This window comes from Carassius carassius, chromosome 42 (genome assembly GCF_963082965.1).
Source record: "Carassius carassius chromosome 42, fCarCar2.1, whole genome shotgun sequence".
Lineage (NCBI taxonomy): Eukaryota > Metazoa > Chordata > Actinopteri > Cypriniformes > Cyprinidae > Carassius > Carassius carassius.
In genome coordinates, this window is record NC_081796.1 from 12,167,634 (window position 1) to 12,190,344 (window position 22,711).

The 22,711-nt window shown below is 41.7% G+C and overlaps 1 protein-coding gene and 1 long non-coding RNA gene across 5 annotated transcripts in view; one reads left to right on the forward strand and one right to left on the reverse strand.

Annotated features, from left to right (window-relative positions):
• LOC132124331 (transmembrane protein 108-like) overlaps positions 1 to 22,343 on the reverse strand; it is a 75,567-nt gene extending 53,224 nt beyond the window's left edge. The window contains exons 1-2 of one of the 4 annotated variants that reach the window (XM_059535325.1): positions 20,917 to 21,106; positions 14,314 to 14,381 (exon numbers count right to left, since the gene is read on the reverse strand). Coding sequence is in view for 1 of the 4 variants with exons in the window: in XM_059535322.1 (XP_059391305.1) it covers positions 20,298 to 20,325 (28 nt within the window). In the remaining 3 variants the exon portion in view is untranslated. Of the gene's footprint in view, positions 1 to 14,313; positions 14,382 to 20,297; positions 20,335 to 20,916; positions 21,107 to 22,291 lie in introns of those variants that run through there. The other 3 variants (XM_059535322.1, XM_059535327.1, XM_059535324.1) reach the window with 3 other exon arrangements.
• LOC132124056 (uncharacterized) lies at positions 1,178 to 12,690 on the forward strand. The gene is made up of 3 exons (XR_009426711.1): positions 1,178 to 1,875; positions 12,294 to 12,495; positions 12,546 to 12,690. It is a non-coding gene; the product is annotated as an uncharacterized LOC132124056 (long non-coding RNA).
• Positions 22,344 to 22,711: the final 368 nt, after the last annotated feature.

A 22,711-nucleotide genomic window follows, 5' to 3' on the forward strand; every position in this document is an offset into this window, starting at 1 on the left:
CTTTGAGGATGAGCAAGACCAACAAGAACCAATCAGGTGAGATATACAATTTTATTCAATATCTTAAAGATGTGTATTTCAAAAAGTTTCACCCCAAAGGGAAGATATTCGTTTTAACGTTACCACTAACGTTAACGTTAAATAATCGGTGGTGAGTTTGATAGTAGTTTGTAACACAAACATTCTAACGTTAACGTTAAACAGTTAACGTTAGCCAAATACTAATTATCACAAGGTTTGCTGTTAATGTAAGTTAATAATTTCAAGTTTAGAACAAAGCAATAGAAATGTTCTTGTTTCTGAACATTTGTGTGTAACTTACACTGTGTGCGTGTGTCCTGTCGCAATCGAGGCCTTAAGCGCCTAAGCCTAAAGCTATGTTCGAAATCGACCTATTACACTAATGTAATGCACAACTTGAAGGGACAACCACAGTGTTTTCAGTCATATTATACATTTATTACATCAGTACAACCGATGTAAGTTACACTTAAAGTGAATACACAGGCAGTGAAAGTCGCGCCGGATTAATTCCCTCGTCTCGGTATAGTCCTTCTTCCAACCAGACGTTCACAGGATTTTGCTCACTCGTTTTCATTAACTTCTTCAAGTGCACTAGTTTATTAATATCTGGATACAGCCACTGTCAACGGACTGCGGATAATTTAGTTGTATATTTGATATTGTGTGATATTCACGAAAATAGCTATTATAATCCCAGTTTTTTGTCACTTTGGGTGCTTCTCATTTCTTATTTGTGACAAATCAGGTTCTCCCTCGAAATCGGGTCTCTGTTAGGACCCCAAGAGATCTCAAATTAATTGTAATAGGTAAATAAATAAATAATGGTAAAGGTAAATGGACTGCATTTATATAGCGCTTTCAACAGACCACATGGCCATCCAAAGCGCTTTACAATTTTGCCTCACATTCACCCATTCACACACACATTCACACACCGACTGCGGTGTCTGCCATTCAAGGCGCCATCCAGCTCATCGGGAGCAGGTGGGGTTAGGTGTCTTGCTCAAGGACACCTCGACACTTGGTCAGGTGGAGCCGGGGATTGAACCACCAACCTTCCGGTTTGTAGACAACCTACATGAACCACTGAGCCACTGCCGCCCCCTTTTATTATAATAATAATTTAATAGATTAGCCATCTTTTTTACAAGTAATAAATGAAATGCACAGGTTGAATAATTAATACTAGCATTCAATTATTTAATTTACTAAAATTATATGTTAAGTTTTTTTAGTTGCTATTTTTAAGTTGCATTTAAGTTGTTAGCTTGTCATTTCTGGTCTTTGAAATTTTTTTTCTTTTCAATTTATTTATTTTGATTTTATATATTGGAATTATTTTGTAACCTTTTTATGTTTTAACTGATCCATGTGTCTCTTTGTCTTACAGGTAAAAATCCTTTGTGAAGTCACCAGATATGGATGGGTGAATACTGCATCTAAAGTTAAAATTGCTTGGAAATAAGATTAGAAATGCCTTTCTCTTGCAAAGTGTGTCAGTACTCTGTAAAGTCTATTCCAGAATTTGTAAGACATGCTAAGGAACACAGGAATCTTGCAAACTATAGATTCTCTTGTGGATTTTTCCAGTGTCCATGTAACTTCAAAACTGCCGTTGGCCTTCGTACACATATGTATCGTAACCATGCAGTGATTACACCAAGTGCTGACAAATCACACAGTGGTGTAAATATGAGATGCCAGGTTATGCAATGTTCTTTCACTTCCACATCTGGGGATGCATTGTGAGACGAATATCTCTGTGTAGGTCTATGCAGTGTTGAATGTTTTTCATTTCTTTCAGTGTGTATGTTGTTCGACATTGCAGCGGGCTGATGAGTTAATAAAGAGGTAAGTCATTTTCAGCTATTGAAGAACGCAGTAAAATTCATAAAATGAGAGCGGTTTTAGCTTTGTAACGGATCGAGGAGATCAGGATAACTATGCAGTGTTGAATTTGTTTTTCATTTCTTTCACCGTGTATGTTGTTCGACATTGCAGCGTGCTGATGACAGTGGGACAGTGTTTTCTCTACTTCCTGTTGGCTTTCTGTAGCAAATCGTTTTTATTTTATTTTTTCTCTAGAATCTTTATCTTACTATCACTCTCTGTTTTTTAAAGTGGTAAAATATAACTTAATTCACACCATATTTCTGATATTATCGATCAATCTTATCAGATTAACTTTTATCGTTCACTTTTATTTTATATCCGTGAGTGCAGTACACCTGCAAAGCGTTAGCACTCGTTAGCTTGTCATTAGCGTTTTCATTCGAACCTATCGCTGTTTTCTTTTCTCCTCTCGCTCCAGTTTTTCACAAGTTCATCAAACAACCGCAGTAAGAATTTTCATCAAGCACGGTGAGTAATGGCTTCTCCCGTCATTGTTACTTGCACCTCTTGCCACATGTACAGTTTATCTATCTCTGTCGCTGATGAGGGATTCACATGTGATAAATGCAGGGAAATAGTTAGGCTGACAGAGAAGATTTCAGAATTAGAGACACGCATCCAAACTTTAATTGAGGACAGTAAGAATGTTAGGCCTCTAGATACGGCTTTGGATGCGTCTAGCTCAGGGATTCCTGTACATTGTTCGGTTCCGGAAACAGAGCCCCTGCAGCAGGGCAACTGGGTGACGGTGAGGCAGCGTAGTCGTGGGTCAAAACACCGCTCCTCTGTTCCGATCAAAACATTAAACAGGTTCTCCCCACTCAGTGATGCACCCACTGAGAAACCTGATGAAAGTGCTCTAGTTGTTGGTGATTCTATTGTACGGAACGTGAATATGGAGACACCAGCCACCACAGTCAAATGTTTACCGGGAGCCAGAGCGCCTGACATCTTGGCAAATTTAAAAATGCTGGCTAATGCTAAACGTAAATACAGTAAGATTGTTATTCATGCCAGTGCTAATGATGTTCGACTTAGCCAGTCGGAGATCACTAAAAATAACATTAAAGAGGTGTGTGAACTTGCAAGCACGATGTCAGACACTGTAATGTGCTCTGGTCCCCTCCCTGCTTACCGTGGTGACGAGATGCATAGCAGATTGTCATCACTCAATGGCTGGATGTCTAAGTGGTGCCCACAGAATAACATAGGTTTCATAGAAAATTGGACAAGCTTTTGGGCAGACCTGACCTGTTTAAAAGAGATGGTCTTCAACCCTCCTGGGGTGGCGCCACTCTTCTCTCTAGAAATATGGCAAATAGTCTTAGTGTTTATACTTGACTAACTGGGGCCCAGGTCAGGAAGCAGACAGACTGGCTAAACCGACCATCTGCTAGCTGCCTCCCGTCACAGAGGTCAGTTAATTCTCAGCACATAGAGACTTTTTCACCTAGATATCACACTATAGAGACTGTGTCTGTTCCCCGAACTAGAAAAAACAAAAAACGTCCAAACCAAGTTAAGATTAACAATTTAATTGAGGTTCAACAAATAAAAAACAGAAGCAATATGGATAAACAAATGATAAAACTTGGCTTATTGAATATCAGATCCCTTTCTACGAAAACACTTTTTGTAAATAATATGATCACTGATCATAATATAGATGTACTCTGTTTGACAGAAACCTGGCTAAAACCTGATGATTACATTATTTTAAATGAGTCCACCCCCCAAGATTACTGTTATAAACATGAGCCGCGTCTAAAAGGCAAAGGTGGAGGTGTTGCTTCAATTTATAACAACGTTTTCAGGATTTCTTAGAGGGCAGGCTTCAAGTATAACTCGTTTGAAGTAATGGTGCTTCATATAACATTATCCAGAGAAACAAAAGTTAATGATAAATCCCCTGTTATGTTTGTACTGGCTACTGTATACAGGCCACCAGGGCACCATACAGACTTTATTAAAGAGTTTGGTGATTTTACATCCGAGTTAGTTCTGGCTGCAGATAAAGTCTTAATAGTTGGTGATTTTAATATCCACATTGATAATGAAAAAGATGCATTGGGATCAGCATTTATAGACATTCTGAACTCTATTGGTGTTAGACAACACGTTTCAGGACCTACTCATTGTCGAAATCATACTCTAGATTTAATACTGTCACATGGAATTGATGTTGATGGTGTTGAAATTATTCAGCCAAGTGATGATATCTAAGATCATTATTTAGTTCTGTGCAAACTTCATATAGCCAAAATTGTAAATTCTACTTCTTGTTACAAGTATGGAAGAACCATCACTTCTAACACAAAAGACTGCTTTTTAAGTTATCTTCCTGATGTAACCAAATTCCTTAGCATGTCCAAAACCTCAGAACAACTTGATGATGTAACAGAAACTATGGACTCTCTCTTTTCTAGCACTTTAAATAAAGTTGCTCCTTTACGCTTAAGGAAGGTTAAGGAAAACAGTTTGACACCATGGTATAATGAGCATACTCGCACCCTAAAGAGAGCAGCCCGAAAAATGGAGCGCAGCTGGAGGAAAACAAAACTAGAGGAATTTCGTATTGCTTGGCGGGAAAGTAACATATCCTACAGAAAAGCATTAAAAACTGCTAGATCCGATTACTTTTCTTCTCTTTTAGAAGAAAACAAACATAACCCCAGGTATTTATTCAATACAGTGGCTAAATTAACGAAAAATAAAGCCTCAACAAGTGTTGACATTTCCCAACACCACAGCAGTAATGACTTTATGAACTACTTTACTTCAAAAATTGATACTATTAGAGATAAAATTGCAACCATTCAGCCGTCAGCTACAGTATCACATCAGACAGTGCACTATAGACCCCCTGAGGAACAGTTCCACTCATTCTCTACTATAGGAGAGGAAGAATTGTATAAACTTGTTAAATCATCTAAACCAACAACATGTATGTTAGACCCTATACCATCTAAGCTCCTAAAAGAGGTGCTTCCAGAAGTCATAGATCCTCTTCTGACTATTATTAATTCCTCATTGTCATTAGGATATGTCCCCAAAACCTTCAAATTGGCTGTTATTAAGCCTCTCATCAAAAAACCACAACTTGACCCCAAAGAACTAGTTAATTATAGACCAATCTCGAATCTCCCTTTTCTGTCCAAGATACTAGAAAAGGTGGTATCCTCACAATTATGTTCCTTCTTAGAGAAAAATGGTATATGTGAGGATTTCCAGTCAGGATTTAGACCGTATCATAGTACTGAGACTGCTCTCCTTAGAGTTACAAATGATCTGCTCTTATCATCTGATCGTGGGTGTATCTCTCTATTAGTTTTATTGGATCTTAGTGCTGCGTTAGACACAATTGACCACAACATTCTATTGCATAGACTTGAACACTTTGTTGGCATCAGTGGAAGTGCATTAGCATGGTTTAAATCGTACTTATATGACCGCCATCAGTTCGTAGCAGTGAATGAAGATGTATCCTATCGATCACAAGTGCAGTATGGAGTACCTCAAGGCTCAGTACTAGGGCCGCTACTCTTCACGCTTTATATGTTACCCTTGGGAGATATCATCAGGAAACATGGTGTTAGCTTTCACTGTTATGCTGATGATACTCAGCTCTATATTTCTTCGCAGCCCGGTGAAACACACCAATTTGAAAAACTAATGGATTGCATAGTCGATATAAAAAACTGGATGACGAGTGATTTCTTACTGCTAAATTCTGAAAAAACAGAGGTGTTAATTATAGGACCTAAAAACTCTGCTTGTAATAACCTAGAACACTGTCTAAGACTTGATTGTTGCTCTGTCAATTCTTCGTCATCAGTTAGGAACCTAGGTGTGCTATTTGATCGCAATCTTTCCTTAGAAAGCCACGTTTCTAGCATTTGTAAAACGTACTCGGTTACTAAACGTAACCTCGGTTCTCTCTAGAAGAGCGAACGAGTACTGCGTCTTAGCTAAGACGCTACGGGAAAAGTCTCTTTTCACGAAATACTGAAGCAAAAAAGGCTTCGCGCCCTTCTTGCCACTTCCCGCCGAAACGGGTGTGGCCCAACCTATAAAAGGAGCTCGAAAAGGCTGACTCACCTGATTTATTTCATCGCAGAAGCGAACCAGAGTGAATCGTGCGCACGGCAGAGAACGCAGTACTCGTTCGCTCTTGTAGAGAGAACCGAGGTTACGTTTAGTAACCGAGTACGTTCTCTTACGAGAGCTCTCTCGTACTGCGTCTTAGCTAAGACGCTACGGGAACCCGTGCGCCGTGCGTGCAGGGATCACACACCAATAAACCTGAAGCAACGCCCAGGATTTACAGTGCACAGTCACCTGAGGGACTCACAGAGAGTCCAGGACAGAAAGGGGGAAAGCCCTCCGTCCGATATCTAGCAGCATCCGTAGATGCGGCAATATGACCTCACACAGCCGAGGCAAGGCCTGACCAATGTGGCAATGCGGGTCTTACGCAATACTGCCCATATAACAGTCGGCAGCGCATAACGCTCATGAACTCAGAATTCCCCTCAGGGCTCTGATTCGACTATACCGACAACAGTCTTGCTTGCAAGGCGGGAACCTCCAGGTTATAGAACCTGATAAATGTAACCGGCGAGGCCCAACCATACATATATCCTGCAAGGAGACCCCAGTAGACCACGCCCACGACGAGGCGACGCCTCTTGTGGAGTGTGCTCTGACGCCCAATGGGCACTGAAGGCCCCTGGAAGCGTAAGCTAGCGCTATGGCGTCAACTATCCATCTGGATAGAGTCTGACTCGAAACAGCCATTCCCTTGTAACGTCCACCGAACGAGACAAAGAGCTGCTCCGTCTGCCGAAAGGCAGCAGAGCGAGACACATAAGCTCTTAAAACCCTGACAGGGCAAAGAAGACTCGAGTCTCTATCCTCTCCTGACACCGGCAGGGCAGACAGGGCAATAACCTGAGCCCGAAACGGCGTGTTGAGGGATTTCGGCACATAACCGTGCCTAGGTTTGAGTGTGACCCTTGAGTCATTAGGCCCAAACTCCAAGCACGACTGGCTCACTGAGAGTGCGTGCAAATCACCCACACGCTTCACCGAAGCGAGAGCCAACAAGAATACTGTCTTGAACGACAGATGCTGAAGGCTAACCGATTGGATAGGCTCAAAAGGGGGACCCTTCATGGCCTCCAAAACCGCCGCGAGGTCCCACATAGGGACTGATGGAGGTCTGGGAGGATTCAGCCTCCTAGCTCCTCTGAGGAACCGGATGACCAAATCATTCCTTCCTATTGACTGACCGAGCGCTGATTCAGAAAACGCTGCAATGGCCGCCACATAAACTTTGAGCGTGGATGGGGCTCTGCCCTTATCCAACAGCTCCTGTAGGAAGGAGAGAACCTCCGTCACCTCACAACTAAGGGGTGAATATCCTCGAGCTGTGCACCAGCTGGAGAACACCGACCACTTCGAGGCATACAGATGTCGTGTCGACGGAGCTCTAGCCTGAGTGATGGTATTTAGCACTCCCACTGCGAGATCAGCGGGTAACCGTTGAGCGCCCACACATGGAGGGACCACAACTCCGGTTGAGGGTGCCAAATCGAGCCCCTGGCCTGCGAGAAGAGGTCCCTCCTCAACGGTACCGGCCACGGGGCGACATCTGCTAACTGCATCAAATGTGGGAACCATGGTTGGTTCTTCCAAAGAGGTGCTACAAGCAGTATTGAACATCTCGTTTCTCTCACCCGTTCTATCACCTGCGGAAGGAGGGAGACGGGAGGGAAAGCATAAAGCGGGCAGCACGGCCATTCCCGTGACAGCGCGCTTTCGTTCTTGGAAAAGAACGCGGGTCAGTGAGCGTTTTCGTGGGACGCGAAGAGGTCCACCTCCACCCTGCCAAATCTCTCCCACAACAGCCGGACTGTTTGCGGGTGTAGAGACCATTCGTCCGTAGGAACATTGCCTCTGGACAGCCTGTCTGGACCCAGATTCTGTAGCCCAGGCACATGCACTGCCCTCAGTGAACGCACGTTGCGCTGAGCCCAAACCAGGAGGTGTTCCGCTAGCCTGTACAGATTTCGGGACCCGAGACTGCCCTGGCGATTTATGTAGGACACCACAGACATGTTGTCCGAACGGACTAAGACGTGGTGATCCTTGATTTGGGGGCAAAAGCGCATCAGCGCGTTCTCCACTGCCAGCATTTCCAGACAGTTGATATGATGGAGCTTTTCCCGTTCTGACCATAGGCCAAAGGACGGTCTGCCCTCGAGCAGACACCATCTTCACATTCGGGGAAGTCCCCAGGCTTACACCTGATCGGTACCAGCCGTTCGCTGTCCAAGGTGCCAGAGCTGTGACACAGCTCTGATTGACCTTGAGATGCAGCCGGCCAGACCCCCACGCTTTGCGCGGCACCCGCGCCTTCAGCCAAAACTGCAGGGGGCGCATGCGGAGCAGGCCCAGCTGCAGAGCCGGAGAGGCCATGAGGCCCAGCATCTTCTGACAGTGTTTGAGCGACACGGTCGCGCCGCAGCGGAAAGAACTCGCTGCACGCTGAATGCCCGTCACGCGCTGTGGTGACAGCTGTGCCGTCATGGAACACGAGTTCAGAACTATACCCAGAAACAGAATCATCTGACTGGGGTTCAGCGAACTCTTCGCCATATTGACACTGAGGCCGAGCTTCTCGAGGTGATCGAGTAAAACGGCCCTGTGGTCCAAGAGCTCCGCTCGTGATCGGGCCAGAACCAGCCAGTCGTCCAAATAATTCAGCACTCGCATACGTAAACGTACGAGGAGCCACGGACAAGCCAAACGGCAGGACTGTAAACTGGTATGCCTGGCCCTCGAAGGCGAATCTCAAATATCGCCTGTGGTTTGAAGCTATCTGTATTTGAAAATACGCGTCCTTCAGATCTATTGACATGAACCAGTCCCCTCTGCGAATCTGCGTGAGGAGCTTCCTGGTCGTAAGCATTTTGAAACTGCGTTTCATCAATGCCTTGTTCAGCTGTCTTAGATCCAGTATGGGCCTGAGACCCCCGTCTCTCTTGGGCACCAGAAAGTATCTGCTGTACAGCCCCCCCTCGCTTTGAGCTTGAGACACAGGCTCTACAGCCCCTTTGCTCAACAGTTTTGATATTTCGGCCTGAAGTATGTGTGCTACTTCTGTTTTGACCGTAGTTTCGACGCGCGCTGAAAAGCGCGGAGAGCGTAGAAAAAACTGTAGCGAGTAGCCTCTCTTTATTATGCCTAGCCCCCAATCCGAAACCCCTGGAAGCGCTGACCATGCATCTGCATGAATGGCTAAGGGCTGGATGCGAAGCAGCGGGCAGATCGCTCCTCCTCGACCCGCCTCGGCGCTTAACCGACTGGGGGAAGGCTGAGCAGGTCCCGTGGGACTCGATATGTTTGCGAGTAACTGTGGGCTGCATATGTGCACATTTACCACTTTCAACTCGCTGTCTGCTTGTGCAGAGCGCACGTGCACGGGCCTCGTTTTTACAGAAGCCGCGTGCCGTATGTGACATAGTGTATGTGGGCACTGGGGAGTGGGCACGTTTACTATGCGGCGTGCTTGACCGATCTGTGTCGATCTTATGTGCGCGAGCCCTGTGTGCAGGGCTGTGCTTACATGTGGAGATGGGCACTGAGGAGTGGGCATCGTCACTGCATTTATAGCACCATCGGCCGTGGCCGGACGAGCGTGCACGGGTTTCGTTTTTACAGAAACCACATGACGCGTGTGACATAGTAATTGTGGGCACTGAGGGGTGGGCACGCTTACTATGCGGCGCGCTCGACCGATCTGTGTCGATCTTATGTGCGCAAGCCCTGTATGCAGGGCTGTGCTTACATGTGGAGATGGGCACTGAGGAGTGGGCATCGTCACTGCATTTATAGCACCATCGGCCGTGGCCGGACGAGCGTGCACGGGTTTCGTTTTTACAGAAACCACATGACGCGTGTGACATAGTAATTTTGGGCACTGAGGGGTGGGCACGCTTACTATGCAGTGTGCGCGATCGACTTGAGTCGCTTTTATGGGCGCAGGCCCTGTGTGCAGGGCTGTGCTTACATGTGGAGATGGGCACTGAGGAGTGGGCATCGTCCTTACATTTATAGCTCCATCGGCCGTGGCCGGAACACCAGAAAAAACACTCTTTTCGTGCAACATCTGGGTAGCCGTGATAACGGCTTTTGTGTGCAGGCAAGCGGGCACTCATGCAGGCTTGCGCATTGCAGAAGACACTGAGGCAGTCACAACTCTTGGAACTGCAACAGCGGCGCGCTTGGGTGAGAGCTCGGCCGCAGCGGAACTCGAACACCGGAGCTTTCCCAGCAGTGCTAGGATGTTTTCAGGGCTTCTGGCTTCACCGCAATCCTCTGCCGCGGCTCCCGCGGCGCGGGGCAACGGCTTGAAGAGCGAGAACGGGGTCCCGAGCTGCGTTGCTGACGCTGTCGCGATGATGCAGTTGGAGGCGGTGGGCGTGACTGAGAGCTCTGTGGGGCCGGCCTAGAGCGGCTAGCTGCAGAACCGGAGCGCTTCGGCAAGAAGTTCTTGAACGCCTGCGAAGCTTTCTGGGCCTCGGCGAATCTCTCCACAAACTCGTTGACAGATGATCCGAAGAGGCCAGCAGGAGTCAGCAGCGTGTCGAGGAACGCAGCGCGCTCAGATTCCTTGATGTCAGAAAGCGTCAGCCACAAATGCCTCTCAGCCACCGTAGCGGAAGCCATAACCCGTCCCATGGCCTGTGCAGCGGACTTAGTAGCGCGGAGGGAGAGATCCGAAGCACTCCTCAGATCCGCGAGACAGATCGCTTAAGGTCCCATCTCATCCAGCTTGCGGAGGAGATCGCCCTGGAAAATCTGCAGCGTGGCCATGGTGTGTAGCGCAGACGCAGCCTGCAGGGCATCTTTAAAAAGACTCAGCTCTTTTGTGAGTGTGCGTCGCAGGGTGAACACACACAGGATATATAAGGATACAAAGGATATAAAGGATATAGGCGCCGGCAGCGCAGCAGGAACGGCAGTGGAAAGCGGCGAGGCCAGCAGCTTCAGAATGGCTCGTCCCGCTGATATGCTTCTCAGACGGCGCTTGCTTCCTCCGTGATCCAGCGATGCGTGAGCTTCGCTGAAGAGATGAAAAATCAGGTGAGTCAGCCTTTTCGAGCTCCTTTTATAGGTTGGGCCACACCCGTTTCGGCGGGAAGTGGCAAGAAGGGCGCGAAGCGCCCTTATTGGTCTGATGTTGCATCAGCGTGCGCTCGATAGGCTGTGCAGTTGCCGCAGAACAAGCCAAGCTAAGACGCAAGACAAACTTAGCTAAGACGCAGTACGAGAGAGCTCTCGTAAGAGAACTGCATTTTTCTATCTCAAAAATATATTTAAATTATGGCCTATGCTCTCAATGTCAAATGCAGAAATGTTAATCTATGCATTTATGACCTCAAGGTTAGATTATTGTAATGCTTTATTGGGTGGTTGTTCTGCACGCTTAGTAAACAAACTACAGCTAGTCCAAAATGCAGCAGCAAGAGTTCTTACTAGAACCAGGAAGTATGACCATATTAGCCCGGTCCTGCTTTTATTATCCAAATCCGTTAAAGATTTTTAGGCTGCATTAATTAGGTAAACCGGAACCGGAAACACTTCCCATAACACCCTATGTACTTGCTACATCATTAGAAGAATGGCATCTATGCTAATATTTGTCTGTTTCTCTCTTGTTCCGAGGTCACCGTGGCCACCAGATCCAGTCTGTGTCCAGATCAGAGGGTCACTGCAGTCACCCGGATCCAGTACGTATCCAGACCAGATGCTGGATCAGCACCTAGAAAGGACCTCTACATCCCTGAAAGACAGCGGAGACCAGGACAACTAGAGCCCCAGATACAGATCCCCTGTAAAGACCTTGTCTCAGAGGAGCACCAGGACAAGACCACAGGAAACAGATGATTCTTCTGCACAATCTGACTTTGCTGCAGCCTGGAATTGAACTACTGGTTTCGTCTGGTCAGAGGAAAACTGGCCCCCCAACTGAGCCTGGTTTCTCCCAAGGTTTTTTTCTCCATTCTGTCACCGATGGAGTTTCGGTTCCTTGCCGCTGTCGCCTCTGGCTTGCTTAGTTGGGGACACTTCATCTACAGCGATATCGTTGACTTGATTGCAAATAAATGCACAGACACTATTTAACTGAACAGAGATGACATAACTGAATCCAATGATGAACTGCCTTTAACAATCATTTTTGCATTATTGACACTGTTTTCCTAATGAATGTTGTTCAGTTGCTTTGACCCAATGTATTTTGTTTAAAGCGCTATATAAATAATGGTGACTTTGACTTTGACGAGTATCGCTCTTCGGTTAATAAAGAGGTAAGTCATTTTCAAGTCTGTTTATCACATTGATGTCTGTCAAGCTTTAGTGCAACTTAGTTTTTGTGTTTTGTTCTCTATAGGCAGCAAAAACCTGGGATCTGCATTGGCCCTGTCAAGTCTGGAGAGTGTTTTTACCGTTTAATGAATTAAATTGTAATAAAAGTTTTTAAATGGACTTCTGAGTGTTGTCATAATTTATGTGACATCTAATAATCAGTAATATAACTGTGTGAAATTTTATTGGCATAGAAGCCTTTATATTTCATTATTTTTTAAGCATGTAACAGATTGTAGTTAGTTATATGTTGTGTATATATGCGTATATGTGAATATAAAAACTACCGTAATCAATTATATTGCATAGTAACTTTACAGTATTTTAAAATACAGTGCAAAAACATGAACTGTAATTAATTTTACATTATAAATATACTGTAAGTTATTATACAGTATGTTGTGAACTACTGTAGTCAGATTTACAGTAATATTACCGTGGAATAAAATACTGAAGCTTGCTGGCTATTTGTTGCCAGTAAGTTACTGTTGATTTTACGTTAAATTTTTTACAGTGTATTTATTATAGTCAGCATATGGAAATTCATTTTCTCACCTGGTATTCCTCTCTCTGTCTTATTCAATATTAATGTCATCTCACATTACCAGCCAGATTTACCGTATCCAATAAAGAGAAAGCTTTCTTAGACTCATAAACCCATAATCATACAGCTGCATACTTACAAACAGAATGAAAAAGAGAATGAGAAAGAGAGAACAAGAAAATCAGTACAAAAGAAAAATGAATAAGTAAAATATGTCAAAACAGAACAGATTTTAGTGGGAAATAGATTAGTGCAGCCTAGCAGTTAAAGATTTGGGCTGCTTACTGAAAGGTTTTAGGTTTAAACCCATTCCGAGGGTTGATTCATTAACTATTACCATTTTGCCGTTGTGCAGGACACTTGCAGCATGAAATGGAAGTACCACTGTATTGTGGATGGCCAGAGTATCGCCATGTTCATAAGGTGCTTTATGTTTAAATGTATAATGTTTAGCAATTTTTTTTGTCTGTTTTATCATCCAAAAGATGTAAACCCCTTTTAAATAAGTAAAACATAAAATAATATAAAATAAAAACAGCTGAGTAACACATCAAAGTTTAATATTGAGGAGTTTGTTCAAATCACTAACCCATTGTATAAGCAATAGTGATGATAATGATGTCTTAAGAAAGCACCACTGATAATAAGGATGGAAGAATAATAGTGGATGAGTGCACAAAACAGAATTAGAATTTCATAAACCTTCACCCTTTAGGTCTCACACAAACAACAGCAACATATACGTTTGACATAACTCAAAACTAAGCCCCCCCGAAAGTGAATTGCTTAGATCTTCTTTTTGCACTAGCTGAAAAAACACCAATACGCCGGCATAAAACAAAGCTTTTATCTAAGGCAAGCTCTCATTTACAGTCAGATATGGAATAAATCTGCTTGCAGTGTGATTTCACTAAAAGAGACTTGGGATGCAAATCCAAAGGTGTCAAAACTAAATCTCAAGACAAAAATAGCTGCACTGAGACAAAACCAATGATTTATTGAAGGTTGTTTATACCTCGCTTTTCCTAAAATGAGTGTGTCTGGATATGAGTTTAAGAGAAGGTTGTGTTGAAATAAAATGTATATATGTGATGAAATGATATATTCATAATTAAGGTATGTATTAATTAATGTCACCATGCCTGATGTTGCATTCTGAAAGCAGTATATAATAATGAAGGTGCACAGGCAGCACAATTTTTTTTTTTTTTTTTTTTTTTTTTTTACTTTAGTTATGGTGTTCGGCAAGGGTCAAAATATTTTGACCCTTGACCTTTCATATGCGGGTTTGTTGATCACTCAAGACTACCTAGGAAAGTAGGACAAAAGCCTTTTGTGGCATGAAAGAGAAATAAAAACAAAGACAGGAAAATGGCTTGAAAGGGGACCTGGGATGACCTGTGATTTGAGAAGTTTACCTGACACCAAAACAAGTTTATGTTAACGGTTCTTTCTCTTACTCCTTCCTTTTCTTTTCCTTCCTAATCTGTTAAGAAAATAAACATTCAGGATAAAGATTTTCAAAACCATGTCCAACATAAATAAGTTTAACAATAGCTTGTGCAACACTAGATTGAACACTAGGGTCAGTCTAGTTTACTAACCATCACAGATGCATAATGTGTGCCAAAAAGGCTGAAATTACCACTTTCACTGGCTTCAAGACAGTTATTTGCAAGTATGCCTGATGCACACAAATTTCCAATTTAACTGCCCTTAAATATGACGCAAAAACAAAACAGACACGGGTTGGATTTGACATGTTTACACGTTCTAGACCAGAATCAAATTTGATGCTGATAGTGAAATATCTGGCTCTATCAATATATTGACACAATACAACAAGATTTACTTTAAGCCTGTTTTCTGAAAGCTTAAGCCCCACATTACAGAAGCTGAGCATTTCTGTACAAGCAAACCCCCGAAAGCTCGACAGGTGAGATTCATTTAATCAGGGGTACATCAGGCCTATTAGCTTTTCCGTCTTTGACATTAAACTCTATATCTAACAAGATGAAATGATCAAGAACGTTTAAACAACGTTTGTTTTTCTGAAAGTATTTAATGTGATCGTCCAATTTAATGGTGTCTTAATAGGCTTAGGTTAGTGATCAAGTTAATGTTGATACTTGAAATAAAGTCTTAATACAAAGCTCTTAAGAGCATATTTGGATCTGTTTTAAGAATTTAAAGAGGCCCAATTACTCCAAACTACAATTTTCTTTCAAAGAAATTAATACTTTTATTCAGCAAGGGTGCATTAAATTGATCAAAAGTCACAGTAAAGATATTCATAATGTTACAAAAGATTTGTATTTTTATTTTTTTTATTTTTTTGTCACATGAATCTTGTTTTTAACTTCCTATTAACAAACAATCCTGAGCAAATGTCACAGTTCCCACAAAATATTAAGCAGCTCAACTGTTTTCAACACTGATAAAAAGAAATGTTTTTAAAGCACCAAATTAGCATATTAGACTGATTTCTGAGATCTTGTGACAATGAAGACTGTAGTAACCGGTGCTGAAAATTCAGATTTTTTTATTAAATGTTAAAATACTTTAAAATAGAAAACCAATATTTTAAGTTGTAATAATATTTCACAATATTACTGTTTTTACTGTTTTACACACACACACACAAACACAAACACACACACACACACACACACTGCAGAATACTGAGTGACCTTAACATGAGCATATCTGTAAAAATTATCAAATATAATATAACTTCTGCTGATAACATTGTTATTTTTTTTTTCGTTGTTGAACGCTGCGCACAAATGATGTCGCTGTCGACGGCTTACATCACTTCCTAGAACATACTGTCGGTGCTAATGCAACCCTTTAAATGGTACTGGGAAATAATTTGCGCAGAATCGCCCCAGTACTTTAGTACAGTACATTTAGTTCTGGAACTAAAGCGGTGCGAAAGGCCCTAATGACAACCCATTTCTTGCTGCACTGAAAAACAACAGTTGTTTCTGATTTCCTCAGAAATTTACAGTACATTTAATTTAATTGTTTTATTTATAACAAATTATTGTTATTGCCATCGAAACACACTGGCTATGACATCACTGAGCACAAACAAGACATGAATTCAGGGTATTTTAGTAGCAGTTTCTAAAGTGGCTTGTTAGCAAGGGGCCGACCTGTTTATAATTAAGTCCATAATATATTCCTGTAGCTTGGGTGGAAGTTGCCAGGTTTGGTCACTACTAAAGGTCTAATCAGTGCTAGATGCCTGCCAGAATCACATGACTGCTCTGGGTGGGCTACTAAGCAACAGGGGGTAAAGGCGGGATGGCCTCCCACTTCCCAATCTCCCTCGGCCCTCTTTCCAGTCAAAGTAAATCCTATTAGCCTTGTTCATCTGGCCCACATAACAAAATGCTAAATAATTCTGGATTCAGACTGGCTTGTTTCTCTTGTTTTATCTGTATTTTTTGATTTTTCTCTTTAAGATTTAAATATCAGTCCATTTTTCTGGTTTCATTTGCTGGTATTAAGAGGCACTTGGCATTTGATTGTAATGGGTCTCATTAAGTTTAATGTTTAATTAAAGTCTGAGTGTTTCAGCACTTTGAAGGAGATGCTAAAGGAACATTTGTTGTATGATATATTACAGGAGAATCCGCAAAAGAGGTTTCATAAGCGATTTGAACTCTCATTCAGAGCATAAAATCTTCTTTAGATGGATTTTAAAATCTTAAATTAGGTGAAGGAGCAAGAAAATTAAACCGAGCCAATCCCGGGGATCAAGACTTAAGAAAACCTTCAGGGTGGATTTTGTCAAGTAGCCTATGCTGAACAAACCCCAAGATTGGAATATCACAGCCAGGTCTTTAAAAATGAATGTTGAAAAAATGCCAAAAAGCATTCTAAAAATGTTCCAGAGACTGTTCCTTATGACTATATTTATTAATTCATTTGAATTAGACATTGGAAATGATCATTTTGCATCTGCCTTTATATGGTGGCTCTCAAAGAGGTATTTGAGCATTTTTGGGCAGCCAGGTCACACTTTAAAAAAAAATTATGAATTGTTGCAACAAAATAATATGAAATGATACAAAATATCAACAAAACCAAATGGCAAGGAGCATTTAGAGCGTATTAGAAACCAACTTCACAGTCATTCTTTTGCAATAACCAACTGGTGTCCCACTGATTTTTAGCCGTATAGGTTAACTCACAATACAGACTAACAGCAACGGACATGTTTGTTGGGTTTTGTTGTGAACTGGCTTTATGAAATCAGATCCCCTCAAGTTTACATTGTGTTCATCACATTTGGAACATCTGACAACTGGAAAGTGTCAATTTTAGCCTTAACCCAACACTTTATTTTAAGGTGATGTTGTTACGGTGTAATTAAACAAATAAGCACTGAGTAATATTAATGAATTACATGTTACATTTTAAGTCCAAATACTTTTCGAAGCCACTTCAAGCATCATTGTACAGTATAGGGTACATTTTATACTGAACAGAACCTGATCATTATAACATTATTAAATCCTTGTTTGAAGTGACTGTTCAGTCTAGAATAAGCAGTGCCAAATAAAGCTGAGGACTTTTGATCAGAGGCAGGCCAAGCAAGTTAGCTTCCTAGTACATTTGGAAACATGAAAATGCCTAAGTGTGTGTCCTAAGGTGCAACCTATCAGGAAACGGTGTCCAAAGTGGATTGGCGGCAGTCAAGGAATTCCAGAAATTCCTCCTACACACCCTTCACGCTCCATCAGTCCTCTCCTCCTTCCGCTCCCCCTTTCCCTCTTAACTTCCTCATCCATCCCTAGCTCACTCTCTAATCGCCGTAATGGCTGTATCCACGGCTGTCCTGTCCCCCGCTGCCTTTCCTGCCAACGGGGACATGGGAAGACCTGTTGTCGCTTTCAGCATTGCCCTGTGTGTAATTTAAGACACCTGCTATGTCAGTACATTGAGAAATCCAAGCATGCAGGTGCTACTTTGTGCATGCTAAACAGTGTGTTCAATATTTCCGAGTATCAAACTCACCTGAGAGCTGCAAAGCAGTTCAAGAGTGTATCACAAATTAGGTTAAAGGAATAGAAGATCTGACATAATTTATTCACCCTCATGTTTTTACAAATTTAGATTTTCTTTCAAACTAAAGCACTTGTAAAGCACCTGATTATAATTTTTTTATGGTGTTATTCTGTTTTACATTTAAAGGTAAAATCTTTTAAAAGTACTAAATTGCAACTTCACCATTATGTATAATTACAAATACATTTAAAAATATATGACATGTTTAAGTAAAAATTACATAAAAGTTTATTTTAGTTCACCATAAATCCTTGTCAATACATTCTGCAAGACAACTGAACAGCACTTCAAAGACAATAAAATTAATTATGAAATTACATATAAAGATGTACTTGCCGCCTACATAAGTGGGTCAAAATACACTCTAAACTTTTAGTTAATTGTATTTAATATACATTTTACATTTTCATTTAATTGCATAATTTCATTTAATTAAAATGTAATGAAGTGCCTAAAAACATTACAGTCAGTTTGCACTTAATATTTTCATTAATAGTTTATTTGTGTAATAAGTGGTCTTATTATATTATTATAAAGCATGCTATTTTGTTGTTTTGCAGAAGAAAATTATAACTAATTTTATATTTTATATTAACAGAACTACCCCTTTTAAAACTAAACTGAATGTTCCTCGAAATTGAGAACTTTACTGTCTCCTTCTGTTTTCTCTTCCTGTTAATGTTCAGCTTGACTAACGGAAACCGAACTTCTCTTCTATGGGAAAAGCTCAGGCTGATAGAATCATCCCAGTCTTAAAGGAAATGGGAGGAAATGTCCCATATCGGACAGTGACGGACATCTCAACTACCGGTTTACTCACTTACTGAAGCTCAGAAATATCCACCCCTTTTATGTTCTGGCTTCGAAGAAACACGTTTCTGAAGCCGCTAATGTAAAGTGACATTCGTAGGAGTGCATGTCACACTACAGGAAAAGAACACTGCTTGTTTTTCTTCCATTGTGCCTTTGTCTCTGGTTTTTCCTGTCTACTGGGATCTATGAGCATGGAAGTGCTCAGTTCATTCACAACAATTACTGTACTCGAGATCTAGAGTATTCAGATGTGAGACACACTGCATACCACACTGTGCCATTCTCCTATGGGTCATATGGGATTGTAATTGAGACTGGGAATGGTTAAAAGGAAGAGAGAAAAGAAAATGGAAACATTGTCCTTTGACCTCAAATTTTTACCAGATGTTGATTGTTTTTAATTGGTATGACATGTTTTCCTTTTTTATGTTACTCTATAAGATTGCAGGAAAGAAGGTTGCAATGATGATAAGCGTTCCACTGACACATGAGTGAGGTTTGGTGTGGGCAGAGGTGACACCACAGGACAGTTGATACGCTGTTGTCCTGGTCTGGTTACCGTCCCTCTGAAATGACCCCGATTCAAGAGGACAATGGAGGATCATCCATAATCACCCCCCAAAAACAAGAGATTAAAACGGCTTCTTTGGAAAAGAAATGAAAAAATACCCTTGTCTGCAACCAATGAGATCCCATGTTAACTAACCAAAAATAAACAAGGCTGTCTTTTTTCTCATACACTTGGGTCATTTTTAAAGAATGCCATGTTTAGAGAACACAGATAAGGATGCTGCCCTGTAGCAAGTTAACCAATGGATGATAAAAGGTGACACCCTTTGCTCTCAATGAATCAAAGGTCCTCCTCCACTTTTCACAAGACACTCAATGCTTAGCAGCCCCATCCCAGGTGACCCTTTCTGAACTATTTGTCTGTTACATATGTCAGTGTCTCACCACTTGACCCAAGACCCTGCTCCATCCCTCTCCCTCCCCATTGGACAAACCAGTGGGGAATTGTCCTCTAGAACAAAGCCTATAGTTGGGGGTGCTCTATTAAGGACTTTGACTAACATTCCATTCACAATGCTCTCTGGCGACCAACTTTTATTGACCCCGCACTTCTAAACATTTACTGTTTTGCGGTTCCGCCAACAGACACAAAAAAGGAACGTTAAGTGCTCACAAATGGAGCATCTTTATGGGGGAAAAAACCCTTTCTAAAGGCCTCAAGCTTTAAGAGAGTTGTCTCATTATTTAGAACTGAATATCAATGAATGAGACCCAAGGTAAAAAAAACATTTACTCTGTTGTGCAGTCTATCTACAGGCGTTCCTGTAGAACATGGTCACTGCCGAGGTCATAGGTTGGATTCGGAGGGAAAACACATACAGTAGGCCTATCAATAAGATTTATACACTAGCTTGAATCTAAATAATTTAGGATTCAATTACATGGCTATAATGATCAAATTAACTTTAGTTAATATAAGTTATGTTCCTAAACCAGGTACCTGAGATTCCAGAACGGGCTTTTTGCATGCCACCAAACTGAAAAGAAGAAAGAAGAGGATTCTGAAATGAGGATGTCTGATGCTCTGTGAGATTTGGAATGGAAACTGAGCAAAATAGTGTTTTGTTTTGTTTTTTAACGATCAAAATGGCTGATAAGCAATGCAAAAATCAATCACTTCTTTTTGACATATTTAAATATTTGCTGACATATTACTTTATTCTGATAAAGCATTAGACTACAACAATAAAGCCTAAAATGCATTACGATTAAAGATAATAACCACAAACAAAAACAACAATAATATTAATAATGATGCCTTTTTTTCATGCCTGTTTGAATAGTTGCTTGGGAAAGCTTGAGTAATTTATGCAAACAATTAACAGCCAGTTAAGTTAACAACAGAAATGTGAAACCATTTACCAGTTTAACTCTAGTCTAGTAGGCTAACGTACTGTGCAAAAATGTAAACGGATTGATCTATTTAATAGCTCAATGTGTTAAACTTTATAAAATAGCCTATACAAAACCATGTTTTCCTCCAAATCGCAGTCTATGTGCAGGTGCAGACAAGGAAAATGTTCCGGAGGAAGGCTGAGAAAAGCTCTGATGTATCTTACCTTATAATAATATGATGGGAAACGATCAAAGACGCCTGTAGCATAACATGATGTTTGTATCTGTGTTATATCCTCAGATTTCTGACAATGAAACACACAGTCAATGATCTTTCACGCCTGGAAATACCGTTAAGCGTCCCCAACTCTCCTTCAGCGACACCTCACGATAAATAAAGGCTGATACCCCGAGAGTGTCTGTGTTTGACCGGAGAGAGAGAGAGAGAGAGAGAGAGAGAGAGAGAGAGAGAGAGAGAGAGAGAGAGAGAGAGAGAGAGAGAGAGAGAGAGAGAGAGGGAGAATTTTGAAGGATGAGCCATTCAGTGTTAGTTTATGAGCGCGGCAGCGCGCCCTTACTCAGTGACATCGGTTGGGGTAAGGTTTATATTTATAAAATAGGGGAATTAAGTTTTTTTTTTCTTTTCTTTTTTCCCCGCAGTTACAAAAAAAAAGAACTAAAATAGGCTACTCTTGACGGTGTTTCCAGCACAGCGCCACCAGTGTGATCCGATTCCTAAACGAATTACTCTTTTGTGTTGGTTAAGTAAATCAAAAAAAAAAAAAAATAAATACGAGACAAGTGTAGTCCGATTCCCAAATGAATTAATCTTATGAATCGGAATTTAGTGTAGGGTATTTAAATTAATAAATAAATAATCAGTCTAGTGGAATTCTCATAAATCGCAGCGAATGATTCTAATGAGCAGGATATTTTACTGAATTAATGACATTTCCTCCTGTGTAGGCCTGCGGTTTTTAAGCAATTTTTCTGACTTGTTCGTGAGACAATGTGTAGTTGTATGCAACATATTTTGAGTTTCGTCTTCATATAAATTAACAAATTAATGAATTATGCTGCCACATGTTGGATAGTATTTTAAGTAATATATTGGTATGGCCTGTAGGCTAATGTTAAAATGTTTTTTTGATTTGTGGACACATTTTGCAATGAGACTAATAATTGTAGGCTATACAATTATTTAGTGATGCCTTTTATGTTGAAATCTGAAATTATCTCATCATCTGAGACTGCTGGGGGCAGTATAGCCCAACATACGAACTCCATCTCCTAATAACTAACTACTAAAGAATCTTACATTGAACTGTTAGAGAACCACAATCGAGTCGGTAGGATTCACATCCCTATCTATGACTCTGTAGAACGCATCAAGAAGACACTGAACAGTACGATAAAAGCTCTCAAAGGAGTGTAATGCCAACTAAGGAATGCCAAGAAATCATTTCAAATATATTCACAAATGATTTTAGGATATTCGTCATCAGAGCTCAAAAAACGAGTAGCTACCAAATTAACGATGTCACCCTGCGCAAAGACAACACAAGCAGCGATAGCAGTACATAACGCGTTCAGATGTACCTATTCAGGGTCTAGTCCGAAACCTCTTCCTTCCAGGCTCATCACAGCCGCCGCGTCACCGGTCCGAGTGAGACGCGCAAAACGCACGTGCATCCCGCGCGGTATCAGACTGTCACATCACGAGCGGAGCGGCCAGCTCAACCCTCCCCGCCTCCATCCAGCAAATCTCTCCACCTCCCCAAACACATAGATAGCCTGTCTAGATCCCAGACTGCTCATTTGAAGACAACAGGCAGCAGGTGGAGGTTGAGTGATATCAGACAGCTCATAAACGTGCGTGTCGGTAACCCTGGCTCTTTAAGACTGTTTCGTAGACTGTATACGGCCACAGAATAATAATGAGCAGATATTAATGCATCAGCAAGCGAGCATTTGGGGGAACTGGGCTGAGAAGGTTGTTCTGTCTCCATTGGTTTAACG